Source organism: Fusarium pseudograminearum, chromosome 2 (genome assembly GCF_000303195.2).
Source record: "Fusarium pseudograminearum CS3096 chromosome 2, whole genome shotgun sequence".
NCBI lineage: Eukaryota > Fungi > Ascomycota > Sordariomycetes > Hypocreales > Nectriaceae > Fusarium > Fusarium pseudograminearum.
In genome coordinates this window covers 6891184-6903838 of record NC_031952.1, presented here as the reverse complement: position 1 = coordinate 6903838, position 12655 = coordinate 6891184, and the positions used below count along the sequence as shown (strand labels likewise).

Below are 12655 nucleotides of genomic sequence, written 5' to 3'. Positions count from 1 at the left end.
ACAGTGGGCAGACGAGAGGGGAGCTATCTCTTAAAATACCTCCTAGAGGAATAGTAAAGACAGGGCCAAGATTCACTGACAGGCGACCGGCCGAGTAGCAGCACCCGCACGCACTTCACCTGCTAGCTGCAGCATGCGAGCGGGTCACAATTCAGCTTCTTTGGTGATTCACACCAACAAGACTTTCCCTTTAGCGGCCACAGGCGGCTCTTCAATGGCCCAACCCATGCGGCTTGGCCATTCTGACCGGCATCTTTTACGAACAGAGGAGAGATGCCCGGTGCGCTTTTCTCAGAGGCGAAAAGAGCGCCGAATGACGTGGGGGGTCAGACTTGTCGTAGCTGATGATTGGTGCAGTCTCTGGGTCCTTTGCTTGTGTCTGAAGATTGATGGAACGAGATACGCCGAGATCCATCGACTAGGTAGGGATCGGGAGGGGGAAATGCTCCAACTTGAGAAAGATGTGCATTGATATATAGTGTTGCCGCGATCCAGTCTATCTCATTCTTTGAGTTAGGCAGCTTATACTTTTCTTTCTAATCAATCTTGCCCTTCATGCCAGTTCAAAGCCCAGAGGCACAGTCAGTCAGGTCCCCAGAACCCGTGGAGGTTGGTGGGGTATGGAGGGGTAAACTTGTCTCAGGTCTCAATGTGACGTCGAATTGTTTGATGTTCGCCTCAGTTACACAATCCAAGATATTATTATATCACTATCCTGCGCATTCTTGCTCATCAAGATGCGATCCTGGTCATCATCGGGTTTTTGAGAAAAGAGTCGGAATAAGATATCTGCTCAATTCGGAGCCACCAATTCACGTTATGCTGATGATTGATCACATTATGGCTTAGCAGTTCCCTCTTACCGGTCAGCAATGTCTGTCTACAGGTACCTCCTATTAGAGAGAAGTCGAACAAGGAAACAACGTGTTTGTGATGTCAACATAGGTAGTGTATACATGTGATAATGAAGATGGTCTCACATGGCTGTCTTGCTACGACTACAGCATCTTCATCTTTATTAGAGAACGATGATAACGTAAGTATCGTTGAATTGACACGACGTGTTAGCTGCAGAAACTAATCAATTCACTCCATTTCGTATGCTGTTGGCGGTCAAACCTTACTATACCCAGTACAACCAGTCGACTACCACCATGTGTAAGATTGAAGGAGCTTGTACACCAATCATATTATTCTGGCGCTTCAAGCGTGTCTATGAAAGAAGCTACATGCAAATACCGTTTTCAGACGCCGTTAACAGTCTATAATATACAGAAAACGCTAAAGGACCTGTCTAAATGATCATGCCCAAGCCAACAGGGCAGAGATCTACCGAGACAACACAGCCGAATAAGTGTCATGCTGAAATACACAATACCACACCCTTGGAACACACTCACTCATTCCTTCTTCTCTCGGTCTACTTCCTCTCGTACCTCTCTCAAGACATTCATGAACTGACTGGCTCCAACAGCCGTCAGAATATGCCACCACCCATGGAACTCAAGAAGGAAAGCCCAAGGTAACCCGATCTTCTGGCGATAAGCTCTCAGCTGGTGGCAAAACTCAAGGTCGATGTTCCAAATGAGGTACCCAAAGAGGCAGGTAAAGGTAGCAGTCCACACTCGTACAGCCCACTTGCGAACATTCTCTGCGGAAAATGCAGGCTTGGCCCAGTAGAAAAGGTACCTAACGCGCACGCCGATGAGGATAAGCGAAACCCAGAAGGCAATAACCTGGTAGATGATCTTTGAAAACATGACGTAGAATACCGAGAACGAGATGAAAAACACGGCCAGAATTATTGAGATGTAGCGAATGTTCTTGGGGGGTTGTCGCAAGATGAGGAGGGCTCGAAGCATCGACCAGGACAGCAGCATCATGGACAGCTCGTCAACAAACTCGAGCGTCTGGCGGAGAGTCGCGTGGAATAGGAAGGATCCGATGCCGAGAACCATGAGAGAAAATGACATAAAGTCCCAGTTTGGGGCAAACAATCCACGGCTACGCGGGCCATACATGGATCGCAGAGCCAAGTATACTAAGTGGCAGGCCCAAATGGTCAGCTTTCAAGGGACCAAGATACCGGGACCTGTAGCGACGTCACACATGGCTTACCATAGGTAACGTTTGTCAACGCATTGATAAACTCGGCAATGTAGAACGTGATAGCATAGTCTTCTTCACAAAAACTATCGAGCAAAGTTAGTTTGGCATCGCATGTAATGATGAGGTGACGTCTTACTTGGCTCTGCTGTTTGGGGGACTCCAAGCGCCACTCAGCGAATGAGGATCGCCGTCAAAACGAAGATTGTGGTGACCCATCTTGTATGCTTGTATAGAATGATTCCAAAAAATGAGGTTATTTCTTCTTGTGACGTTTTTTGATTGCCCAGGGCGAAGTGGAATGCTTCACAGGAGCAGGAGGCCAGCGACGTTGGCTCGGGGATGCCAATCACGTGGCAACATGCTTTCCTTTGGTGGGTGCTTGCTTTTATGACCAGCACATGCATGCAAAATGAGCTCTGATCCTACGACTTCGAGGAAAGAGATGAGATGATTTATATTCACTTTCTCCGAGTTTTGTCATAAATGACCCAACTATTCATTGATAGCTATCGTGTTGTTGTTTTCTGCACTTAAATCCGCTTTCGAGGCTGAGTGCCGATAAATGAGCCCAAACCATGTGCATAGACCGCCTCGGCTACTTGCGTCTCTCATGATTTTCCATTTCCCTCATGATTTCCTCCAAAAATTGCTTCATCCTTGCGTGTTCCTAGATTTAGGCTTTGCCTTGGTCCCAACGTATTGTATGGACGATGACGACGAAACTGGCTATCCATTAGTTTCACACCGCGCAGCTGGGACTTCCTTAACTTACTTGGGTCGAACTCCAACGTCTTTGTAGCTTACAAAGCTCTCATCGTCGTCGATTGTTCTTGGGCATTCCAGTCTCTGGCACCTAGATAGGACGTGGGAGATGTCCAGCGAAGGCGTACCAGACCTCGGGATAGGCAGCATGCACCAGCTCATATACCAAGGCGGCGGCATCGTAGTGTTCGGCTGCTTTGTCGACGTTCTTGCGCTCGGAAGCGACAAACAGTCGTGTTTGGAGGTAGATGGTTGTTGCGAATGAGTCATCCCTTCGTGTGTTGTCACCGACGAGAGGCGCCAGCCAGTCGAGGAAATCAGTGATCCTTTCGCCAATGTCGGGGATGCGCATGACTTGAACGAGCCCGACGACATGGTGATGGAGACGCGGAGATTGCTTCACGTCAGTACGGCGGTAGGTCCAACGCTTGTACAAACCAGGCGGTCCTTTCCACATGGCACGCTCGCAGAATTCATAGGTGTACCATGTTCCGTCACCAAGATCGCGGTGCCAGTAGATGCCCCAGTCGAAGTCAACCGAACCGAGGACAGTTCGCACAGTTCCCTCTTCTTCTCTCTTCTGACGAATCTCGACAACGCCATCCATCTCATAGTCATACCTGCGAGCCATAGTTTCGGGTGGCTCTTCGGGGACGGCGACCGTGATGTACAGCGTGTAGGGCTGCAGCTTCTGGGTCGGGAAGGTTACCATCGTGCTCAACTGTAGGCTCTGCCACGTTCGCAGAGTGAATCTATGGTTTGCTGGAGTGAAGTTGAGAGATAGTTCATCTGAGTGGTGAGACGTAGGCAAGCATAACACTTATAAGAGCACCGAGGCTTTGCTGGCACTGGAACAATAGCCAGGTCATCCATTCAGTGATAGCTAGGCGCCTACCTGTAGCAAAGGGTGCGAGTTGCTCGTGAATAGCAGTCAATAGATTGTGGAGTTAGTCATCCCTATTGTGCCTAGGTATTTATTGATGCATTGAGAATGCACTGTAGCATTGACAAGCGCAGGCTCATACACCCCAAATTTAATTGAAAGTGATACATACCTGTTCCGTGCCCTCTACCTAATGATCATTTGCATTACGTCGTGGCCTGATTGATTGCCATCGATAATGACTTCTCTCAAGGTATCGGAGCAGTTGGCTGCTGGAAGAATAGAGGCGAATTAGTAAGTCAGTTTGTGCTATTTTAGAGCAGACTTGGCTTGTTTATGTTTATCAAGGCATCCTGTTTCGATTTCACGTAATAAATGTTACCACCTGATGAGCCAGTTCAAGAACTTCACAGCCGCACCTATCTCTGCACAAATAACGATACTAAAACCCCACAACCGAACCACTCACTCAGTCTCATTTCAAGGTCATATGGGGTTGCTGAAAAGCGCCGAGCATACGCTACGAGTTCTGGGGAACTTGGAATGCTGTGCGCCGATAGGTGGGGATATATTCGGGGTTGAATGAGGGGTTGAAGAAATCAGGGTATTATTTCGCAAACATTTCACTCGAATGCCTCACAGTTGTGAAAGTACAGTCCCTATATAATAGGATTAATATATAAATATACAAGCTCGAACCTCAATATTGTCTCTTATGTCTTTTGCGCTCAAGATTTGAACCATCTTTATCGTGCACCTACGTCATCTCTTTGAAGCTATACCGAGGGACGATAGCGGGGCATAGAAACCTCCACTGCGACGGACGACACTTCTCACGCGATAGCTTGCGACAAATACAAAAGCGCGTGACTTTCACTTCAAAAGACCCAAATTCAAGCGAGAAGTCATACCTCAGATATCACTTCAATCTTCAACATGTCTAACTCTGTCCCTGTTGCCAACGCCTTGAGCGACATTTATCCTCAGGATGCGCTCGCTGAACAAGGACCGCGATGGAACAACCTCCTCACCAAGTTTGAGTCCACCTACGGCCATGCTGCTTCCTTCGTCGCTCGCTCCCCTGGACGAGTAAACATCATTGGAGAGCACATTGACTACTCTCTGTACTCGGTGCTGCCCATGGCCATCACCGCTGACACCCTCCTCGCTGTCTCTGCTACACCTGCCGCCAGCGACGCCAAGTCGTTTCGCATTCGCATTGCCAATGTGGAGGACGACAGGTTCGAGGCCGCAGACTTTGAGGTCCCCTTTGATGGCGAAGTTTCGATCGACGCAACTAAGCTTGAATGGACCAACTACTTCAAGAGTGGTCTGAGAGGTGTGATGGATCTGCTCAGGAAGAAGCATGGCAAGGATTTTAAGCCATGTAATATGGAACTTCTTATGGATGGTACTGTCCCTGTTGGCGGAGGACTAAGCTCTAGCGCTGCTGTCGTCAGCACAAGTTCGCTGGCCATCATGTTGGCCAATGGCGAGAAGACGGTGGACAAGACTGAGTTGACCGAGCTTGCCATTGTGAATGAGCGTGCTGTGGGAGTCAACTCGGGAGGGTATGTTGCCTCAACTTTGCATGTTACCAGGATCTCGCTAACACATCTCAACAGCATGGACCAAGCAGCCTCGGTCTTTTCTGAGAAGGGCGCGGCTACCTTTGTCTCATTCAACCCGAGCCTGAAAGCCCAACCTGTCCACTTCCCTCCCACAAACCCTGAAATCACATTTGTCATTGTGCAATCTTTCGTTACATCAAACAAGCAGGTCACTGGCCCCATCCACTACAACCTACGCGTAGTCGAGTGTAGCATTGCCGCATCCTACCTCAACGCCGTCCTCAACCCCCCCGGAACTCTGCTTCCGGAGGATGCAGGGCCCCTGGGAGTTAGTCTCGGAGGTTTCCATGATACTTTCTTTTACCACCTGAACGGCTCAGATTACTCCGCCGCCAAGACACTTACCAAGGAGGAGGAACTGGAGAAGCTAATCGAGATTACCGAAAAGACACTTACACAAGAGGAGGGCTATACGAGGGAGGAGGTTGCCAAGGTACTGAATGTTACAGTAGAGGACCTGGAGAAGCGCTTCATGTCCAAGCTCCCCGTGCGTGCCGAACGCTTCAAGCTGCGCCAGCGTGCCCTGCACGTCTTTCGAGAGGCTCACCGCGTTATTCGTTTTATGAAGCTCCTCGAGAACCCTGTTCACACTGGCGCCTCGGATACGACCAAGTTCAACACAGAACTAGGCTCGCTATTGAACGAGACGCAAGCATCATGCCGCGACCTTTACGAGTGCAGCTCCCCTGAGTTGGATGAGATCTGTGCCATCTCTCTTCGGGAAGGCTCGTACGGAGCGCGAGTGACTGGTGCTGGATGGGGAGGTTGCAGTGTGCACATGGTGCCGGCGGATAAAGTAGCGGCAGTGACTCGCGCCCTGGAAAAGGAGTATTTTGCCAAAAGGGACCTTACGGAAGATCAGAAGAAGGGGTCAGTGGTGGTGAGCAGGCCGGCGACAGGAAGTGCCATCTACTACGTCCAAAACGGTGTGAAGCCGTGAGGATCGATCACCTGAGCGCACACGTGCATGGGCATCACGGCAATCAACGGTAGATTATGGAGACAGCAGCTTCAAGAGATCTTAAGCGTTAAAGTTAAAAAGTAATGGGGCCTCAGTCGATCATAGGCATGGTCCGGGTTTCAGGGGTAAATTACAAATACGCACTGAATTTAACTGCATTTATCCCACGCAGGGCCCGACCTCATGGTCGGTCCTTGCAAGAGAAACATCGACGATGTGACGCGACTCTCAGGCCTTGGATTTCTGCTCAAGTTATTGTCCCAAAGGGGAACAAGTATCCGACTAGCCGAGATGCTGTCCAAACGTTTGAGGCTCAGTTTATCCTTGTCTTAAAAGGCGCGGAGTAAAAGGCGATGTCAGACTGCGAACTGCCGGGCGGGATACTAATTATCGAAATGCCGAGATGAAGATGAGCTCCTGGGGTTTAATAAATGAAGTGTAACGGTTTCTAGTCTTGACCGGAGTTTTAAAGTTTCTCCGAGACACGTTGGGTTTCTGTCAGGGGTTGTTTTGGGTGTGAAGGTTGGAGATTCATGGAATAGCAGTGGCGTAGAGGTTTGAGCCTTAGAGTTTTGTCAAATGTCAGTACAGCCAGCGGAATATGGTAGCTGCTGTTGCATGGATGATAGGACCTTGAGAAAATCATGTTGACAGGGTCATGCCTCCAGTTCGCATGGCCAACAACACTGATGCCATCGCGCTCTTTGTGGTTCTCTTAGGGTCGATCTTTTTTTATTTTCTGGGAACAAATTGAGTTTATTCGTACAAGTACACAGACCGCCTGATGCTGTGTGAGCAAATAGTCACGGAAGCACGCCGAAGCACGCTGAAGCAGATCAAAAGCTCAGGGATGTGTCAATACTTCCAGTCATGCATAGCTATGTACTTGGTCTAGCTCGTTGAACGGAATGGGGACATGAGCCGAAATGTGCGTGCAGAGTTGATTCCGGGGAAGCGGATGAGCCAGGGCTTTGAGATTGAACAAGAAGAAGGGAAAGGAAACGTGACGCGGCAATGGTTAATACTCAACAAATACCAGTGACATCATGACCTGGTTGCTGGGGATCATTCCTCACATCTCATTCCAGTAATCGGGAGAGGCTTTAGGTGTCGAAACCTCGCGTCATTTTTTATTTTTTTACGTCAAAAGCAAAGACGTTTACAAACCTTATGCGCAAAAGTAGATCATGCAGGGGCTAAATGTTGCGCGATCATCAAACCATCTACAGAGTAGACCATCTAGAATGCATTGTTGAGTTTGTGGCGTTGTGTGATGATGGAACTTTAGCAGAAGGCAGGAAGACCAATCTTATCTGAGTTGTCATGGTCAATGGCTTGGTGTGATGCACACTGACTGAACGCCATGTCTATTATTGGCAGCATGATTCCAAAATCGGTCGTGTTGCGGCGACACAGAGAATTTTGAGTGTTAGCAGAGTGCCGTGCTATGAGATCTTGATGGCTGAGATAAGATTATAGAGTTCTGTCTGACACTGAATACAGACAGACTATTGAATGTTTGACAGTTAACGACTTAGATTCATTTATAGCCAACATAGTTCTGACTGTTGGTCCCCGAAATGTGCCCAAAACTGGGGCTCCTGCAAGAGTTTCACCACGTTTCCCCACGGCGATCATATCACGAGATACTTTCACCTAATTGTAAGCGGAGTCAGTCGCTGCTGTGATCGTGACACGACCAAACTATCCGGGGCCGCACGACGCGGATCCGGACGAGTCCCACAGTGTTCCCCGTCTCCATAATGGGGCATGGACATCAACTTGCGACCCAAAACACCCATTCAAGGCAGTGGTCGGTTCCACGAACGTTGATCGTTGACCGTTGATCGTTGACCGTTGACCGTTGACCGTCGAGGCTGAAGCCTGAGCGAGCAAGATGCTACTTCATCCTTGTTAGGCTGGGACCCGACGGTGTATAGAGTTGGGCTGAGCTTGGTGATGGGATGCCTGTCTCGATAAAATGAAAACGGGGCTGGAAAGTGTTCGGGAGTTGGCAATCATAGAGTTGATGTGTCGGCTCATTCCGCATGAAAAGCTGAGTCTCGAGCAGCTGTATTCATATTGGACCGGCTGTCATTGCCATAGTACGGATAGAGATGAAGAGACACAATGCCGTATTCAACATCCCTGGAGCATCACGCAGTTAAAGTTCTGATCCAGAGTGACGACGCACGGGCACAGCCCACGCAATGCTCCACAAAACTGTAACTGTCGTGTTGATGTTGTGCCGGTATATTGGTTCATTCAAAGTTTGACCATGGTTCATCGGTCCTGGTCGGTGCAATTGCCGGGCCTCTCGGTATGGATCAGGGATTGTGCAATGAGCTACCCAAGGTTGTTGTTGTCAATATTGTCGTTGTAATGATCTCCAGGTACCGAAAGTAATTCCACAATCATGGAAGCAATGACTTGTCAGGGCTTAGGCTTAGTTGGACCTGAAATTTGCTTCCTCATTGGGCCACCAATCAAGAGACCAAGTCAGGTTTAGAGGCAGGCAGTGACCACTTCCTCCATTCATATGTCTTCATTCCACCTCCTGCGATCTACCTTGCGAGCGGGTTTTTGCTCATCTCAACTCTTTATTTCCCTCCTTCTATCTACTCTACTGTTACCTTGGCCTGTGCAGAACAAATGCGTGGGAAGCTTCAAAATAATTCTATAAGATATCTCTAGCCGGCCGCTTCATCTCATCTCATCTCATCTTGTCCGAACCATCTCTCTCGGCTTCGGTCTTGGCTGCCCCCGCTCATATCTTTCCTCTTACCCCAGAGCAACTACATCGCATACCGCTATCCCACCCGCTATCAGTTGATCCCTGCTCCCCAGCTTTTCATTCGCGATCCAGCTTCAACCATCTGTCATTCTTTTTGGTCTCTTTAACTCCCTGTCTCACCTATTGACTATTTACCTCTGATATCTCCTCGCCTCCCACTTCTCGCATCGCCTGGTGTTTTGGGTTTTTACAGAAGCCCTGACCACCTGGAACTAGGTCCCCAGTCCTCCACTTCCAGGGCTGACCGTGCTGATTCTGGTGCTCACTGTACGGATACTCCACTGCCCATTCAATCGGGTCCAGCTCTTCTATCCAGCCCCAATAACTTAATTCTTCCATCATCACCACAACCATGTCTCCGGACTCGTGGTCCGACGCTGACAGTGTATCGCAACATTCCCACATGTCGCATCCCGATGATTCACTTGATCGGCAGCTACTGCGTCATTTGATGCAACGCTATGGTCGCGATGGTATTGCTCAATTGATGGACGAGGAGGCTACTTCGCCTGCTGCAAACAGTGAGTAATTATCTGGTTTGGCCAGCAGGTCGTCGCTAACATTTGCATTCATCAGTCAACGATGCTGCATCCGTTATTTCATCAAGTACTTATTCTTCGGTCAAGTCAGAGGAAACTCCTAGCGTTTTCGATGCCGCAAGTATACGGACTTATTCGTCCGACAACTCATCCCTTCGAGGGAGTATCATCTCTAATGTGTCGGCCCGCACCGCCAAATTTCTCAGTCGCAAAGCTGCCCGCCCATCCATCACACCCCGGGAGGAAACTTCACCTGCTTCAAACGAGTCAATAACACCAGCGCCCAAGCAAAAAGGCTCTTTTACATGCGGTTTTTGTCGGGAAGAGGATATCCAAAAGACTTGTACACGCAAAAATGATTTGAAGAGACACATTGAAGATTTCCACAACACCAATGCCCAATGGTTTTGCCGACAAAAGGGTTGCGACATGGTTTTTGACTGGCAGACGGCATACAAAACTCATCTCAAACAAGCCCACGGTGGTTCCCGCATGTCTCTTGACGAAGCCAAGATTATTCTTTGCCCCCAAACTGTTTTCGCTTGCGGGTTTGAAAACTGTACCCAGGTTTTTGAGGCTCCCACCGACGACGAAGCCGACACCGTGTTCAAAGAGTTTGTGGCTCATGTTGTGAAACACTTCGACGAGGGTTCCAACAGCGGAGAGTGGTCCTATTCGGGACGCATGCGAAACTTGCTGCGGCAGACAGGCCTTGTTCGTGCCTGGCAAAGTTCGTCCTGGGGCGCGGAAGATAGAAGCCAGCTACAATGGCATCCTCAATCTAGTGGCATTCTTCGAAAACGCCTAGAAACAAGGCACTTGGGTGATTTGCAACTCCTTGTTCAATACGCTATCGCTCTCGGTACAGAGCCATCATCAATCACAAAGTACCGCGACGACTTTATCAACCCTGTCAAGGACCAATGCCGTCAGGTCATCATGGGACACAAGTCTCGGGCCCCTCCCTTGCCGCCTTCTGGCCCGTCTCCCAGCGCGGATCAATATCAGTTCCGCATCTCCCGGGGAAACACAACGCACAACCCCAATTTGGCAGCATACATGGCCACGCAACGTCGAGCATATCCAGCCAGAGCCGGTCCCGTCCGTTCTGGACGTTCTGCTCGGCCACCGCGGCAGGCCATGCCTGCAACTTCGTCGGCTCCAGGTCCCATGCCACATCATTTCCAGTATCCCAGCATGGTACCTATGTTTGATCCACGACAGCAGCACCAGCAGCAGCAATTTGCCATGATGCAGCAAGCCAACGGAGGTATCATCGCTGAGGATCTGCGAAGCCTTCGGTCCATGACCAACAGTGTACCAGAACAAGACATGGACATGGACACTGACATGATGGATCACTCATTTTTGCAGCAGCCTAACTTTTCGGGGGCTTATGAAGCCCAAGGTATCACTACATCTGCCTCCGATGGTTCATGTCTTGCCCCGACAGATCCTATGAACCATCATTTAACATTTGGCTTTGACACAGCGTATCCCTAGGTCACCGTGGCCTACGGAGTGCTAATTGCAAACGCTCCTTAATATTTTCCTTTGATCTATCTATATATACCTATCGTTGGACAGAAGATACGGTATACTACCACAGCGACTATTTCTTTACATTGGATTCTTTCATGGATGGGGAGTACTGTAGAGCTTTCGGGAACATGCAGTTATCAAAAGCCTGGGATTAGTTATAAGTGGGTTTAGGCAGTAGGAGTTTGGTCTGTTAACATGGCACCCAAGTGCATTCGATTTGATACCCCTAGCTTGAATAAACAAGGAACATTATCCTCAACTGTTGTCCCGTATACGTCTAAGTCCACGTCCAATTCTGAAAGCCTAGACTCATGGTTATTAAGTTCGTGAGTATCACCGTTGGGCAGTTGAGGTTAATGCAATGTCACCGTAATCGGACAACCTGCGCAATTACAATGTCGGTCAACTTGGGCCCGGCCCAGTCACTAGCAGCTTGATGCCAAAGCTCCTCTAATTCCCTGATCGACCGGCAAGCGTCGGGCACGCGGATGACGGCTCCAAGCTTGTTTAGAGTCTGGGCAGATTCAAGATTGAGATATTACTCCGTGCGCCTCCAAACAAAAATAGTTCTGAAACAAGTGTGATGCTAACTCTTACGGTAGACGCAGGTTGACGATATAGAGTTTACTAACGATGACATACCCAGGACTAAAAGGGTTTGTACTGGAGGTTTGGTTGTCAGTGTGTGCGGCTGGGTGACAACCTTTGCTCCTCCGTGGCTCCGTCGGCCCTTGAGGTTATCGTGGCAACTTCAACTGCCGAGCGCGATTATACTCCGTAATTGTCAGTTGTTTACGATAGAGTTTGTAAACGGTCTCATCAGTGAATGACGACTAGCCGTTATAGACTACCAATGCGACTTAATGAGGCTATCTCAGGTTAACAACGGTGCAGGGTAACTCTGCTAAGTCGAATCGAGATTATGGTAGTGTATGTCGCTTGTGTAAATGAGACCTGATAGGGGTCATGGGTCAAATACAACCAGCCTTACGCTCAGGGACTTGGGTTTGTGTCCGTGACGGTGTGGTTTGCACCCAAGGCATACCCAATCCAATCATCACCACCGTATAGGTTCGCATCATCTCGAAAATAACGCCTGGCTCACGATTGAAACATCTTTGAACGAACTCGACTATCGTACGATCTGGTAGGGCTAAGAATGGCAGCAAGTGATCAGTGCCCTATTTTATTAAGACGAAGAAGCATAGTCGAAAAACGGCATCTTGGAGCACCAGCCAAATAAACTAACATAGACTCGGACGCGAAGATTATCGGCGCTGAGCAAAAAGAGGCCTGAGCCCTTCGGGGGCGCAAGGATTCATCCCCACGATACAGCGGTGGGAGAGCACGGTCAAGATAAGGGGGTTTTGGGGGCTTGCGGAAGACTGTTCCGATGAACCCAGATTGAGAAATGATGGCAAAATACAAAGAAGG

At 49.1% G+C, this 12655-nt stretch overlaps 4 protein-coding genes across 4 annotated transcripts, besides 1 other annotated feature; 2 read left to right on the top strand and 2 right to left on the bottom strand.

The window, feature by feature from the left end:
• Positions 1-1400: 1400 nt before the first annotated feature.
• FPSE_00105 (uncharacterized protein) lies at positions 1401-2325 on the bottom strand (the record flags this gene model as incomplete). Its single annotated transcript, XM_009253225.1, has 3 exons — positions 1401-2041; positions 2119-2192; positions 2246-2325. 3 exons carry the CDS (start codon positions 2323-2325, stop codon positions 1401-1403), a joined length of 795 nt encoding a protein of 264 aa, XP_009251500.1.
• A 637-nt stretch (positions 2326-2962) lies between these two features.
• FPSE_00104 (uncharacterized protein) lies at positions 2963-3583 on the bottom strand (the record flags this gene model as incomplete). The annotated part of the gene is made up of 1 exon (XM_009253224.1): positions 2963-3583. One exon carries the CDS (start codon positions 3581-3583, stop codon positions 2963-2965), a length of 621 nt encoding a protein of 206 aa, XP_009251499.1.
• Positions 3584-4690: 1107 nt separating this feature from the next.
• Positions 4691-6325, top strand: FPSE_00103 (uncharacterized protein; the record flags this gene model as incomplete). The annotated part of the gene is made up of 2 exons (XM_009253223.1): positions 4691-5325; positions 5380-6325. 2 exons carry the CDS (start codon positions 4691-4693, stop codon positions 6323-6325), a joined length of 1581 nt encoding a protein of 526 aa, XP_009251498.1.
• A 2724-nt stretch (positions 6326-9049) lies between these two features.
• Positions 9050-9070: a microsatellite.
• Positions 9071-9492: 422 nt separating this feature from the next.
• FPSE_00102 (uncharacterized protein) lies at positions 9493-11182 on the top strand (the record flags this gene model as incomplete). Its single annotated transcript, XM_009253222.1, has 2 exons — positions 9493-9661; positions 9717-11182. 2 exons carry the CDS (start codon positions 9493-9495, stop codon positions 11180-11182), a joined length of 1635 nt encoding a protein of 544 aa, XP_009251497.1.
• Positions 11183-12655: the final 1473 nt, after the last annotated feature.